This window comes from Phoca vitulina, unplaced genomic scaffold, assembly GCF_004348235.1.
Source record: "Phoca vitulina isolate PV1807 unplaced genomic scaffold, GSC_HSeal_1.0 scaffold37, whole genome shotgun sequence".
Lineage (NCBI taxonomy): Eukaryota > Metazoa > Chordata > Mammalia > Carnivora > Phocidae > Phoca > Phoca vitulina.
This window is the reverse complement of record NW_022589740.1, coordinates 11084048-11102416: the sequence shown is the minus strand read 5'-3', so window position 1 is coordinate 11102416 and position 18369 is coordinate 11084048. Positions and strand designations below refer to the sequence as shown.

At 41.5% G+C, this 18369-nt stretch overlaps 1 protein-coding gene across 8 annotated transcripts in view; it reads left to right on the top strand.

Moving 5' to 3' along the window:
- The window catches only part of TRPM3 (transient receptor potential cation channel subfamily M member 3), a 919507-nt gene that overhangs the window by 697197 nt on the left and 203941 nt on the right, over positions 1–18369 (top strand). For 5 of the 8 annotated variants that reach the window (XM_032427586.1, XM_032427582.1, XM_032427581.1 and 2 more), the window contains exon 7: positions 16095–16169. The exons of the other annotated variants lie outside the window; for them this stretch is intronic. In XM_032427586.1, coding sequence (XP_032283477.1) covers positions 16095–16169 — 75 coding nt within the window. The remainder of the gene's footprint in view (positions 1–16094; positions 16170–18369) is intronic. 8 annotated transcript variants of the gene reach the window in all.

The following is an 18369-nucleotide window of genomic DNA, read 5'->3' as shown; positions in this document are numbered from 1 at the left end:
GGCGGTTATACTGAAATTACCTCTTAAGTATTCATGTGTTCTATGCTGTATTTATTGTGCCCACAATTAACTATGAAAAGGTAACACTGTGAAAACACCAGTGCTCCCCAAATCACTAAGTGGCTTGCATTTAAATGTAACAGAGGTATGAAAGTCATCTACCATCTCTCGTCACAGTGATTTCAATTTGTTTCCACCAAGTAACCCTTGAGGAGGATCCGTGGCAGGCTCAAACTTTAGGGGTAATTGTATGTCTCATCAGGACAACTTGGATCTAATTGATCCAACTTTCAAAGCCTGCAATTCTAAATAACAAAAGATTCTCTTTGGCTAGATAAGTTTCCAAAAGCTCAGTGTGCTGTGATTCAGCTTGTCCAAATGGTTGCTCTCTATTCTTTTCTCTGTAACTGTCTGGGGTGGGTTTTGCCTGCCAGAGCCACCTCCCTCCCAGAACTGGAATGTTCGCCCTATCAGACCACAACTTCTCTTTCTTATACCTGTTGTGGTCCCAACTTTTAGGAGCTACTACTATTTTATCTTTTTCACAGAGATGTCTGGAATAGTACATTTTGGCCTAGGCCTGAAGTCCAAGTTGTATTAGGAAACTGTCTTCTATCCTAGAATCCCCAACTGTCTTTGGAAAGAGAAAACAGGATTATCCCAAGCTAGACATCTTTTGGAAAGAAAAAAAATAGAAAAGACTAGAAAATCTATCCAGAAATCGGCAGAGATCAAATGTAACAAAGCATTATAACCAATAGGTAGTAGGTTTCGTAATACTAAAATTGAATTGTATTACAATAGTGGATAGAAAGGGCAAATGTTATGTTATGAGTGATATCTATTAGATTTTGACTTTTTATACACCATCAGGTTAAGAATGAGAACCTCAATGGGAGTGACCTGAAAGATGCAGGACGGGAGCAGGACAGACAAAGAGCAAATTCAGGGTCAGGTTCAGGGTGCTGATGAGGCGAAACCTGTCCAGACCAGCAAAGCCTGGCATTGGGCTAGGCGCCGGTGGCAGCCGGGCCGGTTAGTCAGTAGTGAGGAGAAGAGCTAAGTATGTGGTGGTGTAAGTTATACACCCGGCTCAGGGGTGCCAGGGGGGTTAAAACCCCTCCAAGGCTCTGTCTGCCAAGCTCCGTGCCTTACAGGCTGCCCAAGGACAGGTTGCTTTTTTTCTAACTGGTCATCCTAGAGGGAACATCTTTTTGTAATTTATCTGCCTGGAGGGGCACCTTCCTGTAAAGCTCCCAGAGGTGCTATATGTGTGGACAGCCCTGCAGTGGGGGGAAGGGGGGAGAGGCCCCCATATAATGACCTTGCCACAGTGAGGCACAGAGCCCAGAAGCATGGAGTCGGAGAGCGGGCCAAGGCTGGTCAGGGATGCTGGAGTTGCTGGGACCCCCTGCACAGGCCTCATGCCATTCATAGAGACAGTGGACCCTTGCTAGATTACCAAGGCAGGTAGCAGCACACAAAAACATTGACAAGTGGGGACCCAGTCAAGGGTCTAGGGTAAGAAATGTAGGGGAGAAGCATGCACCGGGTACAGAGCTGAGGCACAAGTTCAGAGAGGCAGGGTAGAGACTCTTGAACCGCTCCAAGTCCACAAACAGGATTAGGTCTGGGGTAAGGGATGAGCCCCAGTGGGTTAAATGACAGTAGTTGGAACGAGGTGGGGGCAGGGGAACCACATGGTCATTGGAATTATCATAATTTATAAACATAATTTTCCTACATGCTTCGAGATACTTATTTGAGGATTTGCAGAAACCCACAGGCTCCCATTGAGTAAAAATAATTAAATGGGAGGAAAAGGTTAAAGACACCCAGAGGAGATCTCTGAGGTCACAGGAAGTAAAAAGGGTCAGGGTCAGCAGTTTGCTCACAAGCTGTAGTGAAAGATGCCATGAGTTAGCTTTTACACCGGTTCTGTCCCTAAGCTTAACCTGAGAGGGTGATCAACTTGTCCCAGGTGCCTGAGACTGTCTCTTCATTGAAAGTCCCATGTCCCTGGGTCCCCTCAGTCCCAGGCAAACCAAGATTACCCTCCAAGTGAGCCACTCGTGAGTCATTAGGTCTCCTTGTCTTTTTGCTGCATTCACCCCAAAAAGCAGGGAAGGGGCAACAAGGTGTTCAGAGCTTAAGGAGTGTCCCAAGGAGTTCCCAAAGTAGAGCAGGACCTTGAGGCCTCAATTTAGTTAACAGCAAAGTGCCCACTGAGAACATAGAAGCCTCCAGAACAGGACTAACAAGGGATAAAGTTGACCCAGTTATAACAAGAAACAGTGGAAGTAAGAATACAAACCTTTAATGCAATCAATCCCCGATCAGTACCTTGGAACAGCAACTCTACTGTCCAGGGTGGACACTATTTCTTTTCATTATATCACAATTAGCAGTAATGTGGTTCTTCCTATTAAAAAGAAAACTGATTCTAAAAACCTCATTTACTTTTGTAGTTCCCTCTTCAAAAGTTAAAGAAATCTAAAACACGAAGGTGGAACTCAATTTTGGGCCCCAGCGTGGTCTCTCAAAAATGAGACACCACACCACAATTAACAGGGCTCATCACCCATTCCGCCTCGGAGGACACCAGGGGTGCTGGGACTGCGCTCAGCGTTTTCCTAAAGTGCCATTCCTCCTCACCACTTAGGGGTGCCCTGCCTACCACGGTAGCCTTTCACGTCTGTTTCTTACTTAAATGACATAATCGTCTGAAGGATACTTTCCTTAAATATTAAGTGAATCCTGTTCGGGAGACCTTTCAACCCTTTCTCATCAAAATGCCAATTATGAATGATAATGAATCACAAGCACCAGTGCCTTTGATTTGTCTCTGCACCCTGGCCTCCATTATCTCGTCTCTCCCCCGCGCCCCACTCATTCCTGCTGTCACCAGCCCCTTCTCAAGTATTGTCCCTGGTCCCTGAAGGACTTGGTTTTTAAAGGAGAACCCTTTTGGGCATGCGCAGTGACCTGCTTTGGAACACTCTTCCATCTGCCACTTACTAAACTTCACATTTAACACGCACAGCCTCCAACAGCTCCAAGTACGCCTTTTAGGATGCAGGTATTTCTTGAACTGCTGTTACAGACCAGTCATGGCTGAGGTCTGCGAAATTCATTGACCTTAACTCTAGAGGGGTAGAGTAATAGGTAAATAAGGAAACAAATAAATATATGATGTCTGGTAGTGAAAAGAACTCTTAAGAAAAAGAGAGCAGGGGAAGGTAGAGGACTGGACCTGCGTGCGCGGTTTGCACGCATGCGCACCTGCGCGTCGAGAGGCTGGCGTAGAGCAGGTGACACGGAAGCAGAGACCTCAATGAAGTCAGGGAGCCCACTGTGGGGAGAACATTCTGGAAGGGAGCGAAAGTAGGGACAAAAGCCCCGGGTGTTCAAGAAAGAGCAAGACATTTGTAGAGGGCTAGGTTTTATTCTAACAGAATTGTGATCTGGCAAATTACAGGATCTCCTTTCTGGTTTAAAACATCACTCTGATGCTGTGTGCAGAGACCAGACTGAGGTGGGGGGCAAGCTTTCGAGCAGGGAGATGTGTTGGGAGGCCTTTGCAATAATGCAGGTGGGCACGGGCGGTTTGAAATAGAATGGCAGCGATAGGGGAAGTAAAACGTGGTCGGATTCAAATATAAGCATAGATATTTTCTTAACTGGGCTTTTTTTAAAATATAAAATATACATAACATAAAAGTTACCGTTTGAACCATTTTTAAGTATACAGTTCAGTGGTATTAAGTCCATATACATTGTTGTGCGACCATCACCACCGTCCATCCCCAGAACGTTTTCATCATCTCACACTGAAATTCTGTCCCCATTAAACTCTAACTCCCTGTTCCTCCCCCCCCTTCAGCCCCGGATAACCACTATTCTACCTGATATCTTTACGAATTCACCTGTTCCAGGTGCCTCATATAAATCATATAATATTGGTCCTAAGATATATTGTGCAGGTAGAACTCAAGAGGACTTGCTAATGAATTGGGCATTCAGGGTAAGGAGTAGACACATCAAGTGAAAGCTGCAAGGCCATTCTTAGCAACACTGGTATATTCTTAAAACAGGGGGGCTAGGGAGAGCCCCAGAGGAGTAAGCTTTTGCAGGAAAAAAAAGTGGGGGATCTCTGGGGAATTGGGACGAAGTCCCTAAGAGAGAGGGAGGTGATGAGATTCAGTGCACAGATAAAGAGCTCGGCCGTAGGACGTGGACAGCTTCATCCTGCATAGCAGGAGGGAGGGCAGAGCATATGGGCACCTACGTGGGTAGGATGGAACGTTTTCTGCTGGGATGATCAGGTACTTCTCTGTAGATAGTTTCTTTATAAAGAAAAGAGTACGGGAGGTCATCAGCAAAGAATGTGGAAGGGGAGGAGGGAGAGGAGATTAGGGAGCAAAAGGAACTATAGTTAATGGAGAGACAGGGAGAATGACCGGACCAGGGAAATGTAGCATTACCCCACAGCACCCTGGTCCCACCGGGTATTTGTGGTTGTGAATTTCGAGAGGCATGGATCACTAGGCTTGTGTGTTTTCTTTGCAGCCATGTTCAACTCGAGTAGTAGAACAGACACAGAAATGGGTTAAGCGCCTGTTGGGATTTTGCCTGGCAAGTAAGAGGAAGAGAGAGGCAAGGGAGTGAGGCTGTATGTACTCTGTAAACCTATATACCTATATCCCAGGAGTGTTATCAGTGTCTGTGGATGAAAGCAATGGTGTGGCTGACATTCACAAGAACATAAAGTCATTCATCTCAAAGATCAGACTGAGGTGCAGGGAAGTGATTAAGAGAATTATCAAAGGTGACCCACACCTTTCATGAATATTGCCAAGCACCATATACTACGTTTGAACTATTTAAATAAAAAAAGGTACGTAATCAAAAATTCCTCATATTTATTTTATTGCTGTTCACATATTCACATAAATTGAGGCAACTTAGCACATTGCTGGGAACATAGTAGCTGCTCAGGAAATATATATGAGCTGAAAGACTGCCAAGGAGCTGCTCTAGAAAGTAGCATATAAGCAGCCTTGTGGGACTTTAAAATCCTAAGCGTATCTTGTGCGTACGTTTTTATTATTAAAAAATTTCACATACAAAAAAGTTGGAGAATATTATAATAACCCACCATGACTGTCACCCAGTCTCTACATTTACCAGCCCATGGCCAAGCTTAGAATCTCTCTCTATATAGCCACCTACATCCTTCTCTGGATAATTTTGAAGGAAATCCAGATGGCATATCATTTCATCCATAAATATTCCAGTATTAAAGCATTTCTCTCAGACTCTGTTTCTGGATCTGTGAACCCTGATTAAATGAGTTGACATATAAGTCAACATATGAAAGGATTCTGGCACGTGGCCATCCAGAAACAACTGGTTCTCTTCCCGCCTTCTTGGTGGTACAGTGGTCCCCCCGTGGGAAACCATGTCCTGTGTTGACAGGGCCTGGCTGCCATGGGTCCCAACCTGAGACCAGACCCCCAGACCCTCTCATTAAAGCCTATGAGAGTCAAGGGTATTCATCACTATATATATATATATATATATATATATATAGTATACCACAAATCAGACCTGGCTCTGCTCATTAAGGAGGAACCATATATGTCTATAGTTACTGAAAAGGTCCAAAGAGGAAAAATGAGGGCTCAAAATTATGTTCTGGAACTTACCATCAATCCTCTGTGAACATGATTTGTTAAAGAGTAATTGATTTAAAATCTTAACCATTGCAGCGATAGCCAGCAAACTCTTTTGTCTTTTTATATATTGTCAAAAATATATTCTACACTGCAGTTGTTCCTCCTACCTGAATAAACAGAGCATAATGGAGAAAATGTAATCTTTCTTTAGAGATTCAAGCTATTCCGGTGTCCTGGAGCAATCATGGTGACTGTCAGTTAGGATTGTTGACTACTGTATTTGGTGGAGGTGTTAGAACTTGGGCTAAATGTGAATCAGCCCAGAATATATCTCACGCTTTAAATTTTCTTCTTGTAAGTTACCACTTTATTCAAAAAGGGGATTGAAGGGAGAGGACAGGAATCTAGTTATCTTTGGGCTCTATTTGATTAAAATGTTACTCCTTTGTTGTTTGAATTTTATTTTAGGTTGGCCCAAATGCAAAGTTTTATTCAGACTGCATATCTAATTATATTGTGAACATCAACGTAGGTTGTAGGAAATTTCGTTATGAGGCTAGAAATTTCTGACTTTGTCATCTCCATACTATGAGGTGAAATCTATGTCAGACTAAATCCAGTCTACGAGATTATGTCCCTATGTCAGACTAAATCCAGTCTACGTTTATTTTGCTATATTAATTAATGGGGGTGTCCGGGTAGGTTTAGATTTCCATAACCAGTACTTTTGCTACTGTCGGGGTTTGCTTGAAAGAGAATTTGATTCTCCACATTTTCTCTGCCCCAGGGTAAGGACTGACATTTGAGTGTAGCCTCATCTGATGAAGACACGGAGAGTAGTACTTCTTCTAAAGCAGCAGCTTAAAATGGGCTTGGTATTTCTGGGTAAACAAGTGGAAGAAATGATGGCAGAATTCATAAAGCATAATCACATTTGGTCTTTGAAGATACTGATATTTAGAATTCTCTAGGAAAAAATATATGTTTTATTATGCAGTCCCTAAGCCAACACACCTCTTTATATATGATTGTATGCTTACTCACCCAAACTAACAAAAATAATACTGAGAATAATGTCTTCCAGCAGTACAGGATGTCATCCCTAATGAATTATGCCTTACTGTGGAAGCAAATATATCCCCTTTTCACTGAGTTATAGGATACCTGAGCCACAGGAACATTCTAATGCACAGATTGAGTCAATACCGGTGAAGTCCACGTGGCTCCAAGGGATTTTATTTTATTTATTTTATTTTGTTTAAAAGATTTCATTCATTTATTTTTGACAGAGAGATAGAGAGCACGAGTAGGCAGAGTGGCAGGCAGAGGGTGAGGGAGAAGCAGGCTCCCCGCTGAGCAGGGAGCCCGACATGGGGCTCGATCCCAGGACCCCGGGACCATGACAGCCACTTAACTGACTGAGCCACGCAGGCGCCCCTAAGGGATTTCATTTTAAAAATTAACCCATCTCTATGACATGACACACATCAATTTAAAGCATTTTGTTTCCATGAAATTTTCATTGTCAGAAATAAGTACTCATGACTGCATCATTGATATCCTACTTCCTTTACCACCATTTTGGGTGATAATTCTTAAACATGGCTGTAGTGGTTTACGAGTAGGGTGACCCTGCCTCCCCTAGGGGGCATTTAAAAATACCAGGGGGCCTCGGGGTTGACATGATTTCTTGTGCTCCTGAATGACATAAGAGAGGAGGCAGGAAGGTTAATATTCTGCCTTGGGCAGAACAGTTTCACATGAAGACCTGCCTGGCCCAAAGGCCAATCACATCCCTCAGGAAACGCTACTCCAAGTATGTTTCCTTGAGTTTTCTTTTTGTTTGTTTGGGTTTGTTTTTTTTTTTTTTCCCAAATCTTTCCAATAGCCCACACCTGATTTGTCAAGACCACACCCACAATACTCATACCTAAGACAACAGAAGAGGCAGCCATAGCAAGCCAGCAGTGAGATTTAAAATCTTTAACAACTGGTGAAGACGTTGGTTTCCTAAACCAACAGCATTGGCTGGATGTCAGCCCTTCCAATCCTAACATCACTTGCTGTTGGGAAGTTCTTCCTCCTATCTGACTTCATTTGCTCTGTGTCTGTTCTCTGCGGGGTGAGTACCAAACTCATTGTCTAAATCCACGCTCTTGGCATATTTGAAAACTGTAAATGGACTTGAGTTGACCTTTCTGCCCTAATGGCTATTAGGAAGCTGGTTTTCATTTGAAGAGACACACCGACTTGCTTAACAGGCAGAACTGACTCATGAAGTAAATCAGATCAGTATTTCCAATTCAGCAGCACCTGCTCTGAGCACCACGGCTTTATGTTTCAGGCTCAGTGACTCCAGAAATGTGCTTAACGCTAGGAGCTCTCCTGTCAGAGTCCCTGGTACTCAGAGAAATCCTCCAGTCCACAGTTATTCACTGATACGGGGGCAGAGGCAGAGATGGGGTTCTGTACCCAGAGGCCCCCGGACAGCCTACTCAGTACAATGCATTGCACAGGGAATATTTTAATAAATCAAGGTTCTAGTAGAATAAAGTGTTCAAAATTGAATACAAACAGAACTCTAATTTTTAATCTATAAATTACTGAGAATTGGGGGGAAGTAAGGGAGGAGGGCAGGAATATAAATCTTGAGTGAATGAATAAATTCATGATATAAAACTCCATGAAGCAGAGCTTTTTAAAAATTCACATTCCATTTCTGGTGTATATTTCTCATTTCCCTGGACTATAGTAGACCCCTTATATATATTATTTTGTTGTTGAATTGTGAAGTCATCTCACCCAGGAAATTTAACATGGATTGTCTGAAGAGTACCATTGACATCCTTAATTGATTACCAACCTCTCTGACACCCAACCTAACAATGTTATGCATAGTAAGTGCTCAATAAAGAGTTGCTGGTTTGGCATGAAAGAAATTTAAGGGATTTGATCCAGTCCTATTATTATAAGAAACGTATGGATTTACAACTTCAAAAAAATTCCAAAAATATTTTAGTAATGACAGCATCATTGAAATAAGCATATAGTTTTCCAGGAGGCTATTTTAAAGGATTTTTTAAAGTCATTTACATAAAAATAAATGGTAAATCCTAAATACTACACATATTACTTATTTTATTTTTATTATGATTATTAAGTCAGTCTCATTTCTTTGTATTTGTACCAAATACACAGAGGTTAAGCCTGAAGTGGTTAACAATAGCACAGAGAGGGAGACGGGCATATGGCCAAGGAAAGCTGTAATGTATGAGTGACATGAAAGGGTTTTTTGAGAGTCTTCCATTTTGGAGTAGGTTAGCTCTCCATACAATAAGAGATTAGAGTTGGCCGGAGCCCATTGTGTCCCTTGCCCATAGCTGGGGCATTGCAAAGCTAGCATGACTTTTCCTACTGAGCCTTGATTCAGCTCAGAACCATTTTTCATTCATTAGGACACAGGTTCTGCTGCTGTAACAGGGACTCAAAACACTGGACGCCTAAAGGAGACAAGAGTTTATTCCTTATGTACATGTTATTCTGAACAGGTGTCCAGATTTAATGTAGTGGCCTCACAGTACTGAGGACTCAGTTTCCTTCTTTCTTTTGCTCCTCCCATCCCTGTCTTCATGGTCCATCTCATCTACCTTCTAGCCGGAAAGCATCAGGATAAAGGAGCAAGGGAAAAAATCATACCCTTTCCCTTTAAAGTCACCATGAGGAAGTCATACACACCATTTTGACTTCCATCCCATGTGGCAATATTTGGTCACACGTTCACACCTAGCTAAAGGGGGATTTGAAAATGTAGTCTTTATTCCCGGACAAATACATCAGGAGCTAAAATCCCATCACTATGAAGGAAGGGAAAAAGAGAGATCGGCATATAGCCAGCAGTTTTTGCCATATCTTTTCAGCTTAGCGTTCTGGATTATTGTTAAGGAATGGCTAGAGTTGTCACATGAGAAAAAACCTATCTGCCACTCATAAATGAGATTTGCCTATTATGGTTCCAATTTGTTCATTGGGGGGCCTTGTCCATAAATAGTTCCTGTAGCGCATGCTTTATACCACACTCTTTCACTCTCTACCTGTGAGTCTTTCAGTGATCGGTAGTTGCAGAGTCTTGCACTGGCTCTGGAAATTGCAATATCTGTTGAAACTGGATTGAGACAAGATGTATAAAATTATATAGATTATCTTAGACCGTTCTGGTTTTATTAACATCTTAAGGTAACTAACTCAGATAGATCCCCTAAGCCTCAAAGTAACTGCATATGCTGTGCTATGCATAATGCATGTGCATCCCATAATGGATCCTTAATGGAGTCACATATTTCGTTGCACATCATTTGGTAACATTTTAAATCCCAAAATATTAAAAATAAATAAGAAAGATTCCATGTTTCCATAACGCTGTACTCTTGATACAAATGCTTCAAAGATAAATCCTGGAAAATAATTCTCATGTGACCAACACATGACCATAATCTTGGTGATAGGCAGGAGGATGAAGACTGGTCAGCCTCTCAAAGCCGTAGGTTCCAACAGGACTTCAGCCCTGTTGAGAGAAAAGGACAAAGGAGATGACTTCGGGAATAAGATATCCCCCCACTCTGTTGAGGAAACATTTGAGGAGGCCAGATGAGCAGATGAGTTTCTCAGGGATTGGAATCTTTCTTATGCCAATTATCCAATATGTCAATTCTATGTTTTAATAACCCCTAAGTGATTAATAATTTGGCAAGATACAGCTGAAGGGCTCTTAAAATATTTCGAATGTCAGTAAATACAGAGTTGAGAGTATTTGCTGACACTGACAGTTATAAAAAGATTAATTCATGAAGCTTCTTGGAATAAATGGTGAATTGGGTCACCTTGTTTTAGAGACCGAGATACACATGTCCTTGTTCATCCAACCGTAGTTAGTTTTTCTTTTGATTTTAGCTTGTGTTATTCAATAAAACCCCAAAGGTAGAGCTGTAGACAGTTGGAATTTCCCTTCTAAATGAATAGAGGTACGAGGATCTAATGCCTTACAGATTTAATGAAACCACAGGCAGGTGATTTGAAAACAAACCTCACCTTTCCTCTCTGGATACTCCATATGTGAAACTGTTATTTTCCCTTGTTTCTTTTCCCTTCTTTTAATAATACCAAACTCGGAGCTGTTATGACTCATCCATTCACACAAGCTAAGTTGCTTTAGAAAACAAATTCAATGCTTAGAAGCCCCATTAGAAAATACTAGTTCAGGGGCACCTGGGTGGCTCAGTCGTTAAGCGTCTGCCTTCAGCTTAGGTCATGATACCAGGGTCCTGGGATCGAGCCCCGCATTGGGCTCCCTGCTCAGCGGGAAGCCTGCTTCTCCCTCTCCCACTCCCCCTGCTTGTGTTCCCTCTCTCACTGTCTCTCTCTCTGTCAAATAAATAAATAAAATCTTAAAAAAAATAAATAAATAAAAATTAAAAAAAAAGAAAATACTAGTTCAAAAAACAAATGGCAAAGCAAAGCAACTAGATACAACTATGACAGAGGGCTAATTTCCATAATAAACAAAGGACATCAAATCCAAAGAAAAAAAAAAATTCTCTAAGAAAATGGGCAAAATATATCAACAGGAAGATCACAGGGAAGAAAGTACAAATTTCCTTACTCAAAATTAAAGAAATGAAAATTAAGACAATGAAATGTTTTCAACCTATCAGTTGGCAAAAAACAAAGTTTACAAACATCTACTGTCAAGAAGTATACATAGAAATATGCATTATGGTGTGTGCAAATATGGGCAACCTTATTTGGAAGACGATTTGGCTACCCCTATTAAATTTTAAATGTGCATACCTTTTAGTCATATATTTTTACTTCTAAGAATTCTATTCATATTTATTACAGTATTTTTGACCCAAAGATTCACGAGTAAGTGACTAATTAAATTTTATATTAACATATAGTGAAATACTCTGAAGTTATAAATAATGTACTAGCTCTGTTTGGGCTCATATGGAAAGATACCCAAGGGTATTTTTTTCTTAAGTGAAAAAGCCTGTTGTAAAACAGACAACTGTGTGTTTATGATTACATTTATGTTTATAAAAATTTGAAAATATATATATATGTATATACTTGTAAAATATCTGAAAGGAGACAGGTGAATAATTATCAGTCGTAGCTTCTAGGGAGTGAAACCTGAGGTGGGGGAGGTAGGATGAGAACTGATGTGTTCCACGTATACCTTTTAAGTACTCCTCAATGTTGTTTTTTTTACAATGAGCAAATACAGCTTTTGTAGTGGAAGGAAGGAAAGAGGGAAGGAGACGGGAGAGGAGGAAAGGGAAGGGGATGTGAGGAAGGAAGGAAGGAAGGAAGGGAAGAGAAATGGACAGGGGGAGAGAAGGAGGGAAGAAGACAACCTTTGGAAGTAGTCAGCCTATCCATGTAATATGTAAGTTCAGAATCTTCCTCCCTCAGGTGTATGTACATCATTCTTGACCTCTGGGTAAAGGAGCCAGCCCCGCCATGTTTTCTCTCACTCACTCAGCCTGCTGGCGATCCTCTGCTTCCTCTAAGACAAGAGGAAAGAGTCAAGTCAGGAAACCTAAGAGAAGAGGCTGGTTAAGGACACATAATAGAAAATAATATTGTCCAATCATATATAAAGGATGTGTATAAAAATTATGAGTCCAGGGTGCCTGGGTGACTGAGTCGGTTAAGAGTCTGCCTTCAGCTCAGGTCATGATCTTGGGGTCCTGGAATCCAGCCCCGCGTCAGGATCCCTGCTCAGCGGGGAGTCTGCTTCTCTCTCTCCCTCTGCCCCTCCCCCTGCTCCTGGTCTCTCTCTCTCTCTCTCACTTGCTCTCTCTCAAATAAATAAAATTAAAAAATATATATATGAGACCAATGTAACAGATTTGATGCCTACCTTTGACAGTAGCTGAAATCAGAAGCAAAATAATCTTCCCTATGGGGACTTAGTGAATGACAAAACAACCTAAATTTATTCCCAAGCCTTAGCTATAGCAAGACATCCTAATATAATGGGGCTCCTGAAAATGTCCTACTTTTATATCTCTACTGTGAGTACAGTTCAGCAAAGTTGGAATTGTTCATTTTCCCTTCATTATGCTCCTGGCCATCCCAAAACCCAGCTCCCCTCTCCCAGGGTCCTCCTCCCTGAGATGGAGCTGGGTCACACAATGGCTCATTCAACAACCGTTTATCGTGTTGGAGATCATCCGTGGCGCTCACTGTGGAAAAGTGGCTCCCACAATATTCTTTATTCCACTGTCCCTTTAAGATGCTTCCTATGGAGCCAAAACACAGGCTTAAAGTTCTTCAGCTTTTCAAAATGTAGCAAAATGAGAACTGCAAATATCTGTCATTTACAATAAATAGTGATTGCTCTGCTTGTTACATTTCCCCTTGACGGTATTTCCATGGCCCTGCCAGTATTGCCTTGTGCACCTGTAACATTACAAAGCACCACAGGGGTTGCAAGAGAAATAAGGCATAGTTGTGTGCTCGAAGAACTTAGAGTTTTACAAATAAGTGAACAATGACTAGTGTTTAATTGAGTGCTATTCTAAACACTTTGCAAGAAATATGATTTACTCCTTATGACAACCCTAGGAAGTGAGTACCATTTATTATCCCAACTGACCAAAAAGAAAACTGAGGTCAAGTGATGGCCCCAACGTCAGACTGGCAGTAAGAGGCCGACCCAAGAAGTCCGCCTGCCTCAGAGCCCCCACCAGCAGGCTGTTTCCACTCAAGAGACAAAGAGCTGCATTACAATAAGCAGCAAGTGTTAAGTGCCCTTTAATGACATGAAATACAACAGGAATTCAGACAAAGAGTATTTCTAGGTGGAATGTTCAAGGGGCTACTCAGCAGAGGTATTTTAAGTAAGATTTTGCGGGGTAGAATGTGAGCAATGGATTGCAAGCCGCGTAGTTAAATTGTTTTTACCTCTCATTAAATTGTTTATCCTATCTGGTTGCATTATTTTAGCTGCAAATATAAACAAGGTCTACACGTGAACTGGGTTAGTTTTTTAGGAAATCCAAATAACAAAATCATAAGGAAAAGACATGTATGTTTCATTGTTTTCTTTTTCTAGATACTCCTCGATGGGGATGTAAAGATAAACTATAGAATAATATATGATAACTGGGATATAATTACATATATAGAGACATACAGATAGGGCAGGTGCAAAGCTACTCATGCTCATGGGGTCTGTATAACCGTATACATATACACTATACACATATACACTATTATATATATATATATATATGTATATTTCACCTAGTTCATTGGCCTCATTTTCCAGATAGGAAAGCCCCCCCTTGGAAACAGTCATGCATCCTACCTCTTTTCATATGGTGCATTAGCTGGCACAGATCTCAGCTCAAAGCACTACACTTCTAGTCTGCGGCTCAGCATAGTCACTGTGTTAGTTTGGGAGGTACTTTTCTTACTCTATTTAACGCCAACACACCAGAGAACTCAAATTAGGAAAGTTTCTCCATGCACCTCAGCAAGGAACGAAAGCAGCGTACTTAGGGCATCAACCTCATTGGAAGCACAATCCTTGGCCTTTTATTTCCCTATTTTCCCCTTTGAGACCACTTTTTCCACCGTGCCCAGAAGGGTAATCAAGGAAATAATGAGACAATTGGGGTCACAGTCAACAGATGCCAGATGTCTAGACATTTCCATTTTCAACCATGCAACAAATCTCCAACAAATCTGGTTTATCTTCACTAAAATGTCGTTTTCACTTTTGTTCGTTAGGGTTTGGTAACTGGAAGGAAAAAAAAAAACAAACTGAAAATACCAGGGTGCTGTTCACTCTGCAGGGAAGACAGAGCTAAGCCAGTTTTGTGCTTGGTTCCGTAAACAGATGCTTGTGTTGTTGTCTATTTGGGGCTTTGCTCACAGTATTTAGCCAGCAGTCTAATTGTTGTACACAGTGGTAGAGCGGCCTGGGGAGGCATAGGCTCCCAAGTTGAATCTATGTTCTCAGGAACATGCTAATTGGTAACTTTCTGGAAAGTACACAGTAGTTACTCTTGGCTTATTATTTTACAACCTATTAAGAATCTAGAGGAACCAACCCTTTGCATTTTGTGCTTGGAGGGATATTGCTTTGTCTTTTCCCCACTGAATACATTTTTATGACAAGGCAGCTTGGCCAGGTTGTGGGCAATGAGGACTCACCAAGTAATATTCCATAAAAGTGGGTAAGACCCTACTGCGTCTCTCACCGACCAGCTACCCTCTGCCCAACCACCGCCCCCAGTTGAGGCTGCTCTAGAAGTCTGGCTTGATCCTACGAAGCTAGTGCCAGAAGACATAACTTGAGGATCTGGGGGGGCTTCTGTAAATGTTGTTTCTAGGGAAGGAACAAAGAGGAGCAGAAACAGCTGTTTGTGGGATTCTCCTCTGAGGCCTAGATTTGAAATGAGATACTGAATCATCTCAACCAAGCTAGCTTCTTTAGTCAATTAACAACTCCAGAGGCATGAGGTTACAATTAAATTTACCTCCCAGTTTGGGATAGTGTAGCCAAATTAGTAAGGAAACCTATTATAATGGAATGGCTTTGGTGACTTCTTCTGTATATAGATAGATGCATACATACATCGAAGGAAGGAAGGAAGCAGTAGATAGATGATATGGATAGATAATATATATACGGCTGTATCTAATTAGTCATGTTCTTGGCAATAAGAGAAAGAAAAGAGTGAGAAATGGGGCAATCTTTTCAGTAAATAATATGCATGTTGAGTGACATGTCAACATTGGTTTCAATTACTCTTTAAAAGGAAAAGAAATTAAGTGCATTAGCCAGTGGTGCAGGGGGGTGGGGGGGTGGGGGTGGGGGATATTCCATTTAAGTCAAAAATAAGCCAATCACCTGAAAACAGGATGCATATCCCCAAAAAAAACAGAAAAGCATTTTTAAAAGGAGAGAGGGGACAATCCAGTTCTGCTCAGTCTTGGAAAACACAGAACCAAATTCATGATTATTATTAGAATCACTATAACAACAGCTAGTGTTTCTTGAGGATTTACTTAAGGGCTAAACATGCTTACAAGTACTCAACACAGAGTGCCTCGTTTAACTCTTTGACCACCAGAGCAGTCACCTAGGCTAAAACAGAATAATAAGGGTTGCTTTCTCCAGCAAAGGGGACGCTGATTTGAAGGACCCCAACAAGTGAAAGAGTGATGAGACACGGTAGAGCTGGTAAAGAGGGCTGTTAGATGCTTTGTGAAAGTCTGAATATGCAACTTAGATTTCCATCACATGTACACATTTATAAGTTGGGTGAGTCCATCTGCTTTAATGAAATGTATATTCAACCATCGGGTTGTAGAAATTTCAAAGATTTTATTTTTTGACAGGATGCCTGCCGTTTTTCTCTCTTGACTCCCGCTTGTTTTATTCATTTTGGGGTAGTTGCCAATTAGACCCAATTGGTAAGTATAATTAATGGACAACATGAATCTCCTCTTAAACCCCAACCAAGAAAACTAACCATAAAACCATTCGTTTCCTTTAAAAATTCCTAACACTCTCTCTTCCTATGACTGCTGCTTATCTCTTTCTAAGACTTCCAGCCACATCGGAGATTAGTTACTCGCTATTATTTCTCATCCTAAAATCCGACATAAGAATAAGACAGGGAGGAGGGAGATAAGAATTTCTTGAGGCCCTGGTATGTTCCAGGCACTATGCTAGGCATTCATATGTACCGTCTCTTAATACTCACAGCAACCCTTCAAGGTAGGGATTATTATCTTCCTTTTATATAGTTGATGACACAGCATTACAGAGAATTTAAGCCCTTGTTCTAAATCCAGTTAGTGGCACAGCGTGGCACAAGCCAGGCTGATGTGATTCCAGAACGCTTGTTCCTTTCACCCCACATAAGGAGGCCTTATATCATTCAAAAAGACACTTCCCTAAAATCTTGTTACCTTGGAGGGTTTGGGGGTCATTACTTCATTCAACAACTATTTGAACACAAACTCCATGTCACACACGGGTAGGACATTGGTTCATTTGGAATTCATCAGCAACAGAACTTTGGGCAGAGGACAGTGCTTAGTGGCAAGATGGTGGAGGAATTCACAGGAGCAACAATGAGGAGGAAATAGAGTAGGGTGATGGCATGGAGGATGGGGTGAAGAGAAACAGAAGCTCCTGATCGTGTACCCATGGCTACAGTCTTTCTTCATGTGACTCGTGGACTTCCCTTTGTCATCCTATGCCTGAGAATATATGAAGGAGGCTGGGAAGGCAAAGGGACGTTCAATTGTCATCACTGGCATCTTTTTTGATCATTGCACCATCTTCAAATGCATTGGGGTAACCATGACATGAAAATTTCCATCATTGAGCCCATAACTGTTCCATGAGATCAATAACAGTTCCGTGGATTAAGGGTGATAGCAGAACTTCATCCAGGGAGACCTGGAAGTAAGAAATAATGAATTTATATTCCCATAGACTGACAGCCCTGGGTTCAAACCACATGACTTGAAAAGGATGTTAAACTTCCTCTGGGTGGGTTACATGTGTATCAGGGACATTTCATTGCCTTCTGTGGATGCTCTAACCTGTTTGGACTTTCTACTACCTGTAGACTCAACCAATCAAGTAAAAGACCATGCAAAATACAAATATCAAATTCATGACCCGTTAACTTTGGACTCTAATGACCAGCCATTTCTCAGAGGCTCTCAGCTGAACATGTTGTTTGAAGTTTTCCCTACCTCTTAAAGAATTTTCCTTCTAAAAAGAATAGGTTGTGTGACGAAGACAATGCAGTGTAAACATCTGCCCTCTCTTCATCTCTTGAAATGGCCTGATACAAGTTGGCTGTCACTGAAATGTTTGTCATGCTTGGTACTAAAAAGTCACTTTGTCAATCAAGACAGTAATGGAGTCAAACGAATAATGTTGGGGGAGTAGAACTAACGTTAGCGAAACCTGTTTCTAGGTAGCTGCCTATCTTGTTTATCTGACTTACTTTCCAGTTCAAGCTAGGAGCCTTTTCTCTGTTGGGAACGCGCTTCTTTATGCATTAGAATGACTTGTTCAGGGACTGGGGCGGCTCCTGTAAACAGTCCACCATTCCATTCCGATAAGATCTCCTAGGTGCTTTTACATTCCAGGAAGCACGCTGAGATCTCTTTTCAGATTCGAAAGATTTGTGTTGCAAATAGTTGGCATTTTGGTCTCAATGTCAGCAAAATCTGCTGTTGTTGGTCAGATCTAATAGGCTACTCTCATGATAACATAGACCTTCTTAATGCGACCCAACCTCTTCCCGGTTTCACTGCTAAAGGAGTGTCTTTCCGTATCTTTTCACCTGTTGTTTTTCTAGTTTCTCCTTTCATCATGCATGTGGATCTTCTGCTCCACCCATTCCAAGCTACTTGCAGTTTCCTATAAATGATATAGCGACATACCTCGTCAGATGTGTTTTCCTCCTGTTTTGACATTTGCTGAAATTCCAACCTCTTCCAACTCTAGTTATTGACAGAAAGCTACATTCCAAGCCTCAGCTTGAAAATCTTCTCTTCTGTGAAATCTTATCATAACACACACACACACACACACACACACACGCACGCACGCACACTGTGATTCTTGTAGGCTCAATTATTTGCC